Here is a 17,617-nt window from a genome sequence, read left to right as displayed (position 1 = left end):
TGTATATTGTCCATGTTTCACTTCCATACAAGGTTACACTCCATACAAGTACTTTCAGAAAAGACATCCTAATGCTTAAATCCGTACTCATTGTTAACAAATTTCTCTTCTTTGAAAACCTTTTCCTTGTTATTGTCAGTCTGTGTTTTATATCCTCTCCACTTCCACCATCATCAGTTATTTTACTGCCCAAATAGCAAAACTCATCTACTACTTTAAGTGTCTCATTTCCTAATCTAATTCCCTCAGTGTCACATGCATGGGCGTACCCAGCGAGGGGCAGGCGGCACCCCCCCCCCCCCCCCAGAAGACATTCGCAGTTTTTCACTAGTGTACTGTTTTATTTAATAAGAAATGCTGCATGTTTTCCCGGATTGTACAAGTGCATTCTTGTATTTAAAATGTTTATTAAAAGCAGTTTTTCACTGGTTTACTGTTTTATTTAATAAGAAGTGCTGTATGTTGTCTCAAGTCCTTGTTTCCTGAGACTAGTATGACCTGCCCCCCCCCCCCCCCCCCCCTTAGTTCAGATCCTGGGTACGCCCTTGGTCACATGACTACATTCCATTATCCTCATTTTGCTTTTGTTGATGTTCATCTTATATCCTCGTTTCAAGACACTGTCCATTCCGTTCAACTGCCCTTCCAACTCCTTTGCTCTCTCTGACAGAATTACTATGTCATTGACAGACATCAAGCTTTTTATTTCTTCTCCCTGGATTTTAATTCTTCCTCCAAATTTTTCTTGTATTTCCTTTATTGCTTGCTCAATATACAGATTGAGTAACATTGGGGACGCTACAACCCTGTCTCATTCCCTTCTCAACCACTGCTTCCCTTTCATGGTTCTGGACCCTTATAGCTGCAATCTGGTCTCTGTACAAATTGTACATAGCCTTTTGAACCCTGTATTTTATTGTTGTCACCTTCAAAATTTGAGAGTATTCCAGTCAACACTGTCAAAAGCTGTCTGTATGTCTACAAATGCTATAAACGTACGTTTGCCTTTTCTTAACCTACCTTCTAAGTTAAGTCACAGACTCAGTATTGCCTTGTGTGTTCCTACTTTTTTACAGAAGCCAAACTGACCTTCCCTGAGGTTGGCTTCTACCAGTTTTCCCATTTGTCTGTAAAGAATTTGTGTTATTATTTTGCAACCACGACTTATTAAATCGATAGTTTGGTAATTTTAACTTTGTTAGTATTTTGCAACTGTAACTTATTTAACCGATAGCTTGGTAATTTTCACACCTGTCAGCATCTTCTTTCTTTGAAAGTAGAGTTATTATATTCTACCTGAAGTCTGAGGGTATTCCGCCTGTCTCATACATCTTGATCAGGTTACCCTCCATTCAGAGGCTGTTGCACACAGTGACCATTATTTTGATTTGCAAATAACAGATTTCAGCTGTCAGTCCTTTCCCAAACGACGACTGATAGCTGAAATCTATTATTTACAAATCATACATCTTGTTCACCAGATGGAAGAGTTTTGTCATGGCTGGCTCTCCCAAGGCTATCAGTAGTTCTAACAGAATGTTGTCCACTCCCAGGGCCTTGTTGCGGCTTAGATCTTTCAATGCTCTGTCAAATTGTACACGCAGTTTCGTATCTCTGATCTCATCTTTATCCACGACTTTTTCCATTTCCATAATATTGCCCTCAACTACATCACCCTTGTATACAACTCTATACTCTACTTCCGTCTTCCTGTTTTTCTTTTATTGCTTAAGACTGGTTTTCCATCTGAGCTCTTGGTATTCATACATGTGGTTCTCTTTTCTCCAAAAGTCTGTTTAATTTTCCTGTAGGCAGCATCAGTCTTACGCCTAGTGATATATGCTTCTACATCCATACATTTGTCCTCTAGCCAGTCCTATTTTGCAATTCCTGTCGATCTCATTTTTAAGACGTTTGTATTCCTCTTCATCTGCTTCATTTACTGCATTTTCTCCTTTCATCAATATCTCCTGTGTTACCCAATGATTTCTACTAACCCTCGTCTTTTTACTTACTTGATCCTATGCTGCCTTCACTATTTCATCTCTCAAAGCTACCCATTCTTCTTCTACTGTATTTGTTTCCCCTGTTTATGTTAATTGTTCCATAATGCTCCCTCTGAAACGCTACAACCTCTGCTTCTTTCAGTTTATCCAGTTCCCATTTCCTTAAATCCCATTTTGCAGTTTCCTCAGTTTCAATCTACAGCTCATAACCAATAAATTGTCGTCAGAGTTCACATCTGCCCCTGGAAATGTCTTACAGTTTAAAATCTGGTTCCTAAATCTCTGTCTCACCGTTATATAATCTATCTGAAAGCTTCCAATGTCTCCAGGCCTCTTCCACATATGCAACTTTCTTTCATGAACTCTTAAACCAAGTGTTAGCTATGATTAAGTTATGCTGTGTGCAAAATTCTACCAAGTGGTTTCCTCTTTCATTCCGTACCCCGCAGTCCATATTAACCTACTACTTATCCTTCTCTTCCATTTCCTACTATCAAATTCCAGTCCTGCATGACTATTAAATTTTCATCCCCCTCAACTATCTGAATAATTTCTCTTATAGCATCATACATTTCTTCAATCTTTTCATCATCTACAGAGCTAGCTGACATTAAACTTGTACTACTGTGGTAGGTGTGGGCTTCCTGCCTATCTTGGATACAATAATGCATTAGCTATGCTGTTTGTAATAACTTATATATGTTTCTATTTTTTTATTCATTATTAAACCTACTTCTATGTTACCCTTATTTGATTCTGTATTTATAAACCTGTATTCTTCTGACCAGAAGTCTTGTTCCTCCTGCAACCTAAGTTCACTAATTCCCACAATATCAGACTTTAACCTATCCTTTTCCCTTTTTAAATTCTCTAACCTACCTGCCAGATTAAGGGATCTGACATTCTATGCTCTGATCTGTAGAACGCCAGTTTTGTTTCTCCTGATAATGCTGTCCTCCTGAGTAGTCCCTGCCAGGAGATCTGAATGGAGGACTATTTTACTCCGGAATATTTTACCCAAGAGGACGCCATCATTATTTAATCATACAGTAAAGTTGCATGCCCTTGGGAAAAATACAGCTGTAGCTTCCCCTTGGTTTCAGCCATTTGCAATACCATCACAGCAACGCTGTTTTTGTTGATGTTGCAAGGCCAGTTCAGTCATTGAGACTATTGCCACAGCAACTACTGAAAAAGCTGCTGGGTCTCTTCAGGAACCACATGTTTGTCTGGCCTCACAACAGATACCCCTCTGTTTTGGTTGCACATACAGTATGGCTACCTGTAACACCAGCCCCCCCCCCCCCCCCAAACACACAGTATTGTATATGTATCATTATATGTGTCAACTTACATTTTATTAAATTAATTTATATTCAAATATGCCTGCATTCTGGCTATTTGTAGATGCATTAACATAAAAAATATATATTTAGCCCCGTGACAGAAATATTGTCTCCAACACTTCTGTTGAGATGAAGTGTCAATGTGTCTTAATGAAGCTACTTAATTTTATATAAAACACGTCTTTTTTCTTCATTTTGAAGTCTTTAAATTTGCTCACTCACTTTCGGTTTGGTGGTTATGCCTTACTTATTTACTCTTATACATGGTTTGAATATATTAAAGTTTTGTATCCTTTGATGTACAAAGCTGAAAGGATCGTGCTTTTTTAAGGAAACTAGTGAGAAATCATCTGCAGGATACCAACCACTATGCTTAGACTGAAAAAGCTTTGTGATTGGCATTAGCAAGTTGATTTGGTAGGGGCTACTGCCAGTGATCCATAATCCTTCCTTGAGCTCTTTGTACTCATCTCGTGTGTATTTTATAGCTATAGCTTGTGCAAAATAATGGGACCCATGAAGAGAAACAGTTTCTTGTTGTTCCCGTGAGATGTCTCCCTCTGTTGGCTGTCCTCTTCTGAACTGTGCATTTCTCTAGTTACAATGACCATCTCAGTTGTTTATGCTTCGATGTTCTTATTCAGTACTCTAGTCAGAGTTCATTCATTTTTAGCACCTATATTTTTCGTATTATTAGTTTTACTGAAATCACCTCTCACTACAATCATTTGTAGATCCCGAGCTGTAGCTTAGAAGTTCTGATTGTTGATAATTAATAAACACCAGTTCAGCTGTATGATAATAAGTTGAGTTGGTTTTCGTTAGTCGTTAACATTAGTGTCAACTGTGGCGCTCAACATGTTCAAGACTATTTCGAATTCTGATACTGTACAGCTGTTTAACTGCAAGTAAATTACATATGCCTCCACCTTTCTTGCTTTCTTCCTCCACCATCACGTATGACTTCAGTCCTCAGCTAGCAGGAATCAGCAGAAATTGGAAGCCTTTGTCATTTGACATATTTGGTTCAGCACCTGCTTGCTGACCTAGCAATACTGTAGTGAAGCGCCAGCAGAAATTTGCACCGTTGAACACCAGTGAGCTGTGTATGCGGCAGCTATCTGAACCAAGCACACTGTTACCACATAAACCATTCGGTAGAGTCATTTCTACTTTATAGTTATAGTATGATCCACGAACAATGGCAGTTTGTGCAGCTCCAGACACACAGGGATTTCATTATTGCCAGTTGCAGTAAGTGCATACACATTCTCTGTGCTTGAAGACAGTGTGTATACTACAATTTATGTCTCTTGCTTGCTTGTGCAGAATTTGTCATTTACAACCACCATCAGTTGTGGCAACTCACAACAGGTGGAATAGAAATTCACTAAATAACTCGCTACAGTCATGTTTAATGCTCACATTGGCTATGACATTCACAGCAGAGCACTGAGAACATTTCTGAACACTGTTTGGCTGTCTGTGAATGTGTGATGTAGATGTGCAGAACAAGCCTAAATTCGACCGCTCAAACTACAGGCTAAGCAGTCAACTCCCTATTCCTGAGTCGGTAAAATTCAGCAGACATTGGAAAGCTTTGCCCAGTGGTCATTTGTTTTTGGCTGCATCCAACCTTAGCTAGCTAACAGTACTGTGTGAGGTACTCATTGTTGACTACTATGTAAACTGTATCATGTACTTCACTCTATTTTGTCGGATCCTCATTGAACATGTAGTACATAAGATGATTCAGTTTTGATTATGAACAACATTTAAATTATCTTTACCTCCATGAGCGACTTTTGATTTCACAGAAGCATGAAGTGCAGGTTAAGCTGCTTACACTGTGGGAGGCAGGAGGGGCTGGTTTCACCTGCACGGCTCCTGATCCCATAGCACTCTTTGAAGTTGGACTTGCTTCCCCGCTCTCCCTCCCGCCCACCTGGCATCGCTCAGTTTACCGTTAACCCTTTGGTCAATAGGTGTTTTCCAGAATAACAATGAAATACATGTCAGTACTTACCCTTTTTGAATAGCAGTGAATAAATCTGTTCAATTTATTATGCATTTCTATGTCTACAATGAGGTATGGGGCAGTAAATATTCATACAAATGAATCATGTGAAAAAGTTATACAATATACACATGAAGTGCTTGATTTGTAATGGTATGTGTTGCTATGTCATACCATTACCTCTGACGAAAAAGTGTTAGAATAAGGATTTAAGATGTCTAAATTAAAAACACACCTGGAATGTCACAGTACCAGAAAAATCAAGTGCTATATGTATGTCATTCTTACTTAAAGGGATAACACTGTGTGTGGTTGAGGCTAGATCCATGTGCCACAATTACTGGGGATCCATACAAAAATATGGGCCCTATTCCAAAGAAAGATATTATTTGTTACTATGTTTTCTCCTGACTGCACTTTTCTTTAATGTTTGTTGCATTAGCTAATGAGATTGCAGCACGCCACTAATTTGCGGTTGACAACAAAGACATGTTTTGTGCACGACAATATCCACTGGAGAACAGTACAGTAGGTACCATACGCTACTCGAGTGGTAATTGTATGTGTCCTTATATGTGTCCTTATATGTTGTGATTGTACATAGTAATATAATTTAATGGTATTTCTGATATAGGAGCACATCCTTCAGCCCCGAAAAACCAGAATGGTATGGTTCTAATTGTTTAACATATTGTCTAAACAATATAGACAGTATCAGTAGTAGTGTCCTACTGATCTGGTGGCAGTAGGGTGCTAGTGATTCCTATAAATTGTGGAGAAGACATTGAAATATGTTACATTATCGTGCAGTCACTCTTCTGGAAGGACAGTATTCAGCCATTTTTCTATGTACTTTTGTGGTTCTGGACAAGAAATTGTGCCAAAAAGGAAAGATGCATCGAAAGACTATACTTTTCCTTGTCCTTCTGAAAAGAAAATTAAAATGTGCTAGACTGAAAAAAGTTGTTGAAAGAATGTTATCACTTATATAAATCTGTACATTTTTGGATGCTGAGAGATCCATAAGTGTGTATCTCATGTGACTGCAAATTACATCTGTAGGCAACCAGACTACAAGATCTAGCTTTGGGTTCTTGAGATGAAGCTGAATATGTGCATTGTCCCGTCATTCAGCATTAAGTCCTCACAACTGCTTATGTAATTGTCACCCAATAAGCACAAACTGAAAAGTTCTGTCAACCAATCAGAAGGCCTTTGTACTCATGGTCTCAATGCAACTGGATATATCAGTAATTGACAGTCAATTGAAATTTTGGACAACCAGTAAATAAGTATGTTTACAGGATGTGGTATCAAACACTTACTTTAACATCTCAGTCCCAGTTTCTGTACTCCACTGCTGAGCCTACACAGTGAACCTCTCACAGTGGTGTGTGAGAGAGCTGTCTAAATTCCCTTCTAATGTGATGTTAAGGACTTTTATTCCAAGTGGTAAACAATCTGTCATACACATGAAAGTGACTCCATCCACAAACTGCCCCAAAACATGTTGCAACACACTCATGACTTGTGTAGTTTTCTTAAAAAAAGTTTGAACCCTGTTTCTCACTCTTGTTTTGACTACTGGAAATCACTGCACACACCTACGTGTGTAATGGACTTAAAACCAAAGCCGTTTTCTTTTTTCACTTCAGCAGAGTGCACTGTATCTCCAAATGTAAATGACACAGTACAGATTGGTATATTGAAGTGCTCCGTGAGGCTTATACCATGCATACATCATCACTTTATGGCAAGAAGCAGAGTCAGTTTGACCTGCAACTGAATACTGAATTCACACTTAAATATTCACTACACTGTGACATAAATGTTTAGTAATGTATTTGAACCATCCTGCCAAAGTGCGCCACTATCTTAGAAGCCAGTGCGCAGTTCTTGCCTGTTTGGTTCAATGTCTGTGAAAAATCCAGTTATATAACCTAAAACCTGCATTCCAGCTTCTCCTTTAGGTGCCAGGCTGCACCAGAACAATGTTTATTTTCTTTCCAAGTCACTCCACCAACGTGACTTAAATAGCAGATTTCTAAATGAATTCTTATGTATGCTATTGCACAACTCAGAATACCAGTATCTCTAATATTGACGATCCTTGTAAGCAGTTGTACTTTTAAAACTAAAATAATGGAAAGATCTGTTTATTCTTTGTTGCAGTTGTGTTCAAAACTGCAACTAGTTCTTACTGCGTTTTGTATGAGAGAACTGTATTTCTGAGTTTGAACTTAAAAAAAAATTTTTTTACAAATGCTGGACGCAAAATGACATTGGTCTTAAAATAAAAGATTCACAAACATGAGCAGTCCAAACCTCACATGACTGCATTGCCAGAGTACAATGTTTTAAGGAAATGTGATGTTCAAGAACAACTTGATAGCACTTACAGATAGCTGATTGAAAGACACAATGATCATATTCACAAAAATTGTTATGTTCTTTCTAAAACTGGAACTGCATACACATGTTGATTTTGAGCCTTAACTTTATGGACATGATGAATGCATTGGTGTAGGGAATATGAGTGAAACAACATCTTTATACACTAGCTTTTACTGTAGGGAAAATCCCAGTATGGTGATGTTTGTATTTATACAAAAACAGAGGCAAAATTCAAAAGGTAATGTGATATTGAGAAGTTAAGTGTAGAAAAGCATTTTTAAACAGCTGCTATGGCAAGCAAAGGAGAACAAATTAATGACTGTGTACAGGTCACCGTATGGAGGTGTAGAGAAATTTATTTCAAAACTAGAAATAATGCTAAACATTTGAGTGTAATGAAAAAGCTACTGTCCCTCTTTGTGGGAATTTTAACATAAATCTTCTGTGCAATAATAAGTTAAAGGTCATTTTCTGAATATTTTACAGAGTTTTAACATGTTACCCCCATATTACAGGTCATATTCGAATAACACATACATCACAGACTCTTATAGATAATATATTCTCTAACTTAGATTCCAATGAAGTGGACTTAATTAACACTGACCTTGGTTTATCTGATCACATAGCTCTTGTGCTTACAGTTCCCCAGTGACTGATAAAAACAAGTTCACAGAACACGTATAAAAGAATTTTTTCTGATAGGCAGATGTGCTATCAGAACCAAGTGTGAATAATGCATATATAATCTTTTCTTCTATATTCATGTCACAGTTTAAAATGTTTTTCCCTAATAAGTTACTGAGGTCTAAGTCTTCAGAACAAAAAATGCATAAATCTTAGATAATTACAGGTATTAGAATATCCAGTTTAACCATGAAAAGACTGAACCAAGAAATCAAACTGTCCACAGATCCACAGTTTGTGGTCTATGTAAAAACATACACGAAAATATACCAAAAGGCAATTGCAAAGACCAAGCTGCTGCATAATGACAAATAAATCAGTAATTTGGATAACAAATGGGAAATTGTAAGAAGTGAAACTAGTATCATTTGAGAAGAGGAAGAAATAACACTTAAAAACAGTGAAAATTATAGGCAAGAAGGAAATGGAAAACTACTTTAATAACTATTTTTTTTTAAATGTAGCCCATTCACAAAAATTAAAATTCACAATACAAAAAATAATACACGCTTCAAGGGTTGCTTGTAGCATGAACATTCCTTCAACAAATGAACAGGGAGTAATTAGGGTGTCTATGAACTTAAAACCAAAACTGACAGCAGATGTAGATAAAGTACCGGTTTCAACCATAATAAGGACTGCAGTGCAGACTGCAAAACCTTTAGCACATATTGCAGATTTATCCTGTAGTGAACATATGTTTCTTCAGTGAGACTACTATTTAAAAATGGAGATAGGCATAACAGAAAACTACTGTCCCATATCACTTCTTTCTACTGCCTTCAAAATGTTAGAGAAACTGATGAAATTCAGAGCCACTAGTTACCTAGACAATGATGAATTTTGGAATTGTAATCAACATGGTTTTTGTGCAAAACACAGCACAGATATTGCACCAAGAAATAATAAAAATTTGGAGAGAAACAAAAGTGTAGTACGAATCTAAAGCCTTCAATACCCTCTGCATGAAATCCTCCTTGATCAACTGGAAGCAATAGGTATTACAGGAAGAGCTACAATGTGGTTTCAGTACATCTCAAAAACAGATCACAGATTGTAGAGTTCATTACTGTTAATTCAAATAAAAAAATAAGATTGGTTTCAAAATGATAAGAAATTCCTTTAGGAGTACCCCAGGGCAGCATCTTAGGGCCACTACTCTTCCTGATACATGTGAATGACTTACAGTTACAATACGATACAGCCTAAATTGTGTTATATGCAGATGACACATGTCTAATAGTATTAAATTACACTGCTTATAAAATCCTGGAAAGTATTGGGACTTGGTTTAGTGCAAATAAACTAACAGTGGAGGCAAAGATAATAAATTACATGCAGTTTGGTAAAATGAATCAGGATGAATACATTAATCTAGAAGTGGATGACAGACTAATAGAGAGAGTACAGTTTGCAAAATTGTTAGGAATGTGTATAGTAAAGTTATGAATTGACCATATAAGATTCCTTACATACAAACTTTACTCACCCTGCTTTGCACTGAGAGTTACTGCAAATTTTTGCACTTTAGAAGACATCAGAATGGCATACTTTAGATATTCTCATTCTGTTGCCTCATATGGAATAGTATTCTGGGCCAAGCTCAAAATTTGATTTAAAAGAAATTTATATCTTAGAAAAATGGACTGTTTTACTAATTACCCACAGTCCTACACAATCTGACTGCAGACTGCATTTCAAGAAATCAGGACTACTTATTCTGCATATTTAAACATGTACTCTTAACCAAAGCAAATCTAAGTAATATCTACACAAATGCCAACTGTCACTAGTGTAACACATGGAACAGGAGCGATCTCCAGATATAACAAAGAAAAAGAGCACGAACTCAGACTCATGCAAGCTATATGGTTACTAAGCTCTATAGTGCATTGATTCAGTATATTAAAACTTAAAGGATGATATAAATTTTAAGTAAGAACTTGAAAAAATTTTAACTGATAAATGTTGCTTTTCTGTGAATGAATATGTTGAAGATCAAGAAATGGTTGTATAAACTAATCTCCAATATATGTAATGCAATTGTGTGATAAATCCTGTGACAAGTTTATATTTTCATATGTTTCAGTTTATACTATACTACTTTACTATCTATATTACTATTTATTCTATATGTAGTTATTACTGGGAAACGAATTACTATATGCTATTCATATGCAAAGAAATTGTAAATTTACTGTTATGTATTGCAGGCAGTTTCACTTTGTGCATTCCCTGTTTTTGATTTCTGTGAATGACAAATTCAGTATCATTTGTATGATGCCATGGATGCTAAGCAGATAAATGAAATATGTGACTAACCAAATCCAAGAATTTTCTGTGGTCTTATAAATTTCACTGCTGAAATCAATGCTGCACTTAGCATTTACTATTTCCAGGCTACATCTCTAAGCATATTCCAAATATGTACTTTCCAGTGTGTTGGATGTTGCTCACTCTTGAGCGAATATTGCTGTCAACGTAATATGTTATGACTAGTTAGACAACTGATATTTCAACACTCTCTTAGTTTGTTGTGGTTATCAAATATTATTTTATCTTAGAGTAAAGCTGTAGAATGGTTTTGGGATTAGTTATTAAAAGCAATGTGTAGAAACGTTAGCAGAATCATTTAAAGAAACATTTCCTGGATACTGTGGATAAATAGATAAAGTTATTTCAAAAAGTTATAATTATAAAGGATCACCATTCAGATGTACAGACTCTTCTGACAGACAAATGAAATTTTCTCAGTGTGATACAAAATGTTTAGACCTATTTAACATTTATTTAACATAATGAATGTTTAAAAAAATTGAATATATTAATTACAAAAATTCATATCATAATATTGTATTATATCTAAATGTAACATGGAAAGCCTAGAAGTCTAAGCAGATCAAACTGGAATCATATGAAATGCTGTGTCATAGTGGGACCTTGCAGTTCAAACAGAAGTGGCAACAAAAAAATAAAACCAGATAACACTACCAGAGACAATCCATGTTGTGGATGATGTAAGGTTTTCATTATTACTTTTAGTGGGAGTTGGGGAAATGTGGGAAGGTCAATGGGGAATGTGCATGATCTGTCTGAGTTTGACCAAGGGCAGATTGTAATGGTCTAGAGGCTTGGCATGAGCCTTTTGTAAAGTGTATGAGTTGTTGGGTGTTTGAGGAGTGCTGTGGTGAATGTCTTCAGCAGGTGGCGAAAACAAGGTGAAACCATGTCCAGGCATTGTGTGGTTGGCAAATGTGATTTTTTTTAATTATTTTATTCACTACACTGATTTTGGAACAAATAAAAATCAGACTATCGCATTATAATGTTTTTCTTCTGACCTCAATGTGATTCCTACATTTTTTTGTAGTTTTTCCTATCAAACAGCAATGCTAATTGACATGGTGATTAGAAAACTCGTTACTGTTTCCAGCACAAGATGAAATTTTAAATCAAGGACAGTGCAAGTCATAAAAATATTCACATGTAGAATGCCTGGAGAGAACTGAGCACAAATTTTGACAAACTACTAGAATTACTGAAACAAGAGTTCTCTGTCTGAAGTTACAGTACCCACCCAGCATTTAAATTTTGGCTACATGTATTTTATCACTTAATGCCACGTTATTTACTACACAGTCAATTACAAAAATGATTGGTGGACCCACTGAGAGCACAATATGATGTAGAACATTTCGAAAGTCCCATTCAGAAAATCCAAGACAGCATCTTCGACACAATGTATAATTGTAGAATGCTTCTGCATCCTACAAAGATAAAATTTTGGAAAATCATATTCCAAAATCTGTTTCTGTGGTACTCCTAAATCGTTTCTGTGAATGAAGTATGTGACACAATTATTGATGAGATTGACTTCTCAGGACATTTTGCTACATCAAATTTATCTAATTTTGAAGAGTTTGTATTGTATGCAAGTCAGCTTCTGCTGAGGTCATGTGAAATATATGCCTCTCTTGAATGCAGTAAGCTGAGAAAGAGCTTCAGATACTTTCCACAAATAAATAGTTTGAAACTCTCAGAGGGGCTGTCCGATATCTGCAGTTTCTGTGAGAACCTAATCCGCCAAAGCATGTTACAGATGTAATTTAACTTCTTAAAACGACTGTTACTGTACAAATGACAACACCTGGGCTTTCCCTCTCCTGGAAAGCATTATGAGCCAAAAGCAGATAGCAGTATTAGAAATGCTCTCTATTGAGAGGGACTTAGTATGCCACATCATAGGCTTCGCTACACATGTCATTGACATATTCCCTGCTCTTAAAAAGAGACGCAAGAAATACACTTAAGTATACACTAATCAGCCAGAACATTATGACCACCTACCTAACAGCCAGTATGTCTACGTTTGGTTTGGATAAAAGCAGCGATGCATCATGGCATAGTAGCAATGAGGCCTTGGTTGGTCGCTGGAGGGAATTGGCACCACATCTGCACACACAAGTCACCTAATTCCCATAAATTCTGGGAATGAGCTCTGATGGCATGTTTGATCATATCCCAGATGTGTTCAGTTGGTTTCAGATCTGGCAAGATGGAGGGCCAGCATATCAATTGAAACTCGCCACTGTGTTCCTTGAACCATTCCATCTCACTCCTGGCCTCTGACGTTGAAAAATGTCACTGCTATCAGGAAACATGATCGTCATGAAGGGGTGCACGGGGCCTTGCACAAGCTCCACTGGACCCATAGATGCCCACGTGAATGTTCCCCAGAGCGTAACGGAACTGCTGCCAGCTTGTCTCCATCCCACAGTACAGGTGTCAATGAGCTGTTACCCTAGAAGATGTATTCATGCCCTACCATCGGCATGATGAAGAAGGTATCAGAATTTATCACACCGTACAATGGTTTGCCACTGTGCCAACACCTAGTGCAGATGGTCACGTGTCCATTTCAGTCACAGTTGCCGATGTTGCAGTGTTAACATTGGCACATGCATGGGTCGTCAGTTGCGGAGGCCCATCAGTAGGAGTGTTTGGTGTACGGTATTCAGACACATTTGCGCTCTGTGCAGCATTGAAGTCTGATGTTAGTTCCACCACAGTTCCTCGCCTGTCCTCATTTACCTGTTCGTCCAGCCTACAATGTCTGACGACATTTGTAATGAGGTATGGCCCCCACCCCCAAGACATCTGGGTGTCGTTTCACCCTGGTTTCACCACATGTTAAAGACACTCACCACAGCACTCATTGAACACCCAACAAGTTGTGCAGTTTCCTAAATGCTTGTGCCAAAACTCTGGGCCATCACAATCTCCTATCACCTGGATGGGTTTATATCAATAGTAGGTCTGTGGTCACATTGCTCTGGCTGATCAGTGTATTTTCCTATAGCATTTATTACGTTACTCATTATACACAGATCAGCCAGACCACTATGACAACTGACCTACTATTGATATAAACCTTTCCAGGTGACAGCAGTGTCACCTGCTGAGGAATCACTGCTAGTCAGACACATGTATTGCGCATGTAATATCAGTGAGGGTGCTGTCCAGATTGTCTTAAACATGTGGCAAAAATAAGGTGGAACCATGTCCAGATATTGAGGGGTTGGCCAGTGTGATTTTTAATTATTTCATTTATCTCTACTATTCACATTCTGAATACCACCCTTTTCTCGGGAAACAATTTCTGTCCAGTATTACATTACAAAGCACAATGCAACCTGCTACCTGTATATTGTATTTCATAGTCTGTGTTCAATTATTCATTAGATACTTGCAATATATAATCTGTCTAGGCTGCCTGAGTTTATGTGATGAAAAATTTCCTTCACTGCTTACAGCACCAATCTATTATTCTTTCTTCTGCAGTCACACAAACAGGAACTTCAGCAGCTGAATATTTTGACTCCCTTTGTATGATACTTCCAAATACTTGAATAATATTTGCTGTGATTCTTCATTCTCTGCAAATCATACCCTCTCCTACAGTCTCCCCCTCACATTTCCCCTATTTTCACTGAAAGTAATAATGAAAACCTTACATCATCCACAACATGGATTGTCTCTAGTAGTGTTACCTGATTTTATTTTTTAGTTACCTCTTCTGTTTGAACTGTGAGATCCCACTATGACAAAGCATTTCATATGATCCCAGTTTGATCTGCTTACACTTCTACATTTTCCATATTCCATTTAGATATAATACAGTATTATTTATATGAATTTTCATAATTAATATATTCATTTGGTTAAAAAGTGGTTTTCGTCTTTTAGTTCCTTACTTTTGTGTACATAATATACTGTAAAAACCTTCTACATAGAGCAGTGCTTGAAGTAGGCATTTATCTGCATTGTTAAAAGTGATGCGCATGATTACCACATTTTTCCAAACAGGGAATCCCGTGGCTGGACACTTGTAAGGATATTCAGCTAAGATGCTTCCATGTTTCACCCCTTGCTGCTGCAGCTCGCAAAATCGCTATGAGCAGATTTGACAAAGACAATTACATACCCTATCAGAAACTTGAAGAGAACATTGGTATTGTTAAAAGGAGGTGTGTATCACTGAATTTTTAATATTATTTAATATTTGTTCTTTAATGTGTATAAAACCTGTAAAACATATCTTATCTTTGTTGAAATTTTGTCAGTGTCATACAAAATGTTAGGCTTATTTAGCATTTATTTAATATACTTACTGTATATCAAATGTTCAAATGTGTGTGAATTCCTAAGGGACCAAACTGCTGAGGTCATCGGTCCCTAGACTTACACACTACTTAAACCAACTTATGCTAAGAACAACACACACACCCATGCCTGAGGGAGGCTCAAACTGCCGGCGGGAGGGGCCGCACAGACCATGACATCGCGCCTCAAACTGCACGCCACTCTGCGCGGCTAATGAATATCCTTAAATGTGATATACCAAACATATTTGTTCGCTGAAGCCCAAACAATAAAGTAGTGTCAGTGTTCATAGTATTATTAGCATATTCTGAAACTTAACACATTAAAAGTATGAAATAGTGCATGTATTTTCTCTGGATTCAATGTAGGCTTGGTCGACCTTTGACACTGTCAGAGAAAGTTCTGTATTCTCACCTGGATGAGCCAGACAAGCAGGATATTCAGCGTGGCACAAGCTATCTTCGGCTGAAGCCAGATCGTGTTGCAATGCATGATGCTACTGCACAAATGGCAATGCTACAGTTCATTTCATCAGGCGTACCAAAAGTTGCTGTCCCATCAACAATACATTGTGATCACCTTATTGAGGCACAGGTATGTATCATTTACGATAAAAGATTGTCTGTTAGAAGACAAGAGGCTTATAGAGTGACCATGTAACAGGTCAAGCTACATTTATACTCTGGAAACCATTGTGAATTGCATGGCAGAGGATACATCCCATTGTACTAGTTATTAGGGTTTCCTCCCATTCCATTCACATATGGAAAACAGGGAGAATGATTGTTTGAATGCCTCCGTGTGTGCAGTAATTATTCTAATTTTGTCCTCATGATCCCTATGTGACTGATATGCAAGGGGTTATAGTGTATTCCTACAATCATCATCTAAAGCAATATCTTGAAATTTTGTTAGTACACTTTTTCAGGATAGTTTACATCTATCTTCAAGAGTCTGCCAGTTCAGTTTCTTCAACATCTCTGAAACACTCTCCCATGGGTCAAACAAACCTGTGACCATTCATGCTGCCCTTCTTTGTATATGCTCAATATCTCCTGTTAGTCCTATTTAGTATGAGTCCAACACACTTGAACAGTACTCTAGAAGTGGTTGCACAAGTAATTTGTAAGCAATCTCCTTTGTAGATTGACTACACTTCCCCAGTATTCCACCAATAAACCAAAGTCTACCACCTGCTTTACCCACAACTGTGCCTATGTGATCATTCCACTTCGTATCCCTACAAAGTATTACACCTGGGTGTTTGTATAAGTTGCCTAATTCTGACTGTGGCTGATTAATACTATAGTCATAGGATAATATGTTTTTTCATTTTGTGAAGTGCACAATTTTATGTTCCTGAACATAAAGAAGTTGCCAGTCTTTGCACCACTTTGAAATCTTATCAAGATCTGACAACATTTAAGCCACTTCTTTTAGACAGTACTTCATTACAGATAACAGAATTGTCTGCAAAAGTCTGAGGTTGCTATTAATATTGTCTGCAAGGTCCCAACACACTGGGGCACATCCACAGTTCTTTCTATATCTGATGATGACTCTCTATCCAAGATAACATGCTGTGTCCTCCCTATCAAAAAGTTCTCAATCCAGTCTCCATAACACATTAACTGGAAGACCTGAAGGAAAAAATCCAAAGATAAACCACAGTAAACAATAGTCATAAAATTTCATCTAAGGAAAATATCAAAGATGAGGTAAATATACAACAACCATACAGAAAGAAGTGAAGACTTTATCAGCTTTAAACAACAAAGATCTCAAATATCAAAATGATAAGAACAGTCAAAAGGAAGTTTGAAAGAAACCAGCTATTACTAACTGGAGAATACTTCCAAAAGAACAATACCATGAACGTCTACAAAGCTTTTAAACAAAGCCTACATACATACCAACAACCTACCTTGTGCTTCAAGAATGAAGATGAAAAATTAGCCCTGAACAACAAAGAAAACTGTGAAATAATAGAAAGCTATTCAATAAGTTGCTAAATTGTTAGGAGCCAAAAGCAAACTTTTCAGAAACCCAGCATGGATGAAATCCAAAATATTGTTAAGGATCTGCAGAATGACAAGACCCCCACATAAAATTCAGTAAGTGTTGAAATGCAGAAAATTGCAGATGCAGGAACAGTCAAGAAGCTACATGGAGGCTTTCAAAAAATCTGGGAGACAGAAGCTATACCAGAAGATGGGAAAACAGCATTAATTCACCCAATCTACAAAAACAGAGATAATAATAATAATAATAATAATAATAATAATAATAATTTTATTGTCATTCGGCCATTACAGCAATAGACAACGTCATATACATACTAAAATACAATTAATAGTTTGAAAGAAACAACAGGTTTCTTGTTAACATTATAGTATTATATTACAGTTGATAAATTCTCTTATGTCATAGAATGGGTGGAGGACTAGACAGTCATGAATTGTTTGTTTGAATAATTGTTCAGGTAATTCTTGAACAGATTGAGG

The 17,617-nt window shown here is 37.1% G+C and overlaps 1 protein-coding gene across 1 annotated transcript in view; it reads left to right on the top strand.

Annotated features, from left to right (window-relative positions):
* The window catches only part of LOC126236389 (aconitate hydratase, mitochondrial-like), a 171,824-nt gene that overhangs the window by 31,953 nt on the left and 122,254 nt on the right, over positions 1–17,617 (top strand). Inside the window, exons 2-3 of the mRNA XM_049945675.1 lie at positions 14,817–14,977; positions 15,482–15,707. Coding sequence (XP_049801632.1) covers positions 14,817–14,977; positions 15,482–15,707 — 387 coding nt within the window. The remainder of the gene's footprint in view (positions 1–14,816; positions 14,978–15,481; positions 15,708–17,617) is intronic.

Source organism: Schistocerca nitens, chromosome 2, assembly GCF_023898315.1.
Source record: "Schistocerca nitens isolate TAMUIC-IGC-003100 chromosome 2, iqSchNite1.1, whole genome shotgun sequence".
NCBI classification, from domain to species: domain Eukaryota; kingdom Metazoa; phylum Arthropoda; class Insecta; order Orthoptera; family Acrididae; genus Schistocerca; species Schistocerca nitens.
This window is presented reverse-complemented; position numbering and strand designations above follow the sequence as displayed.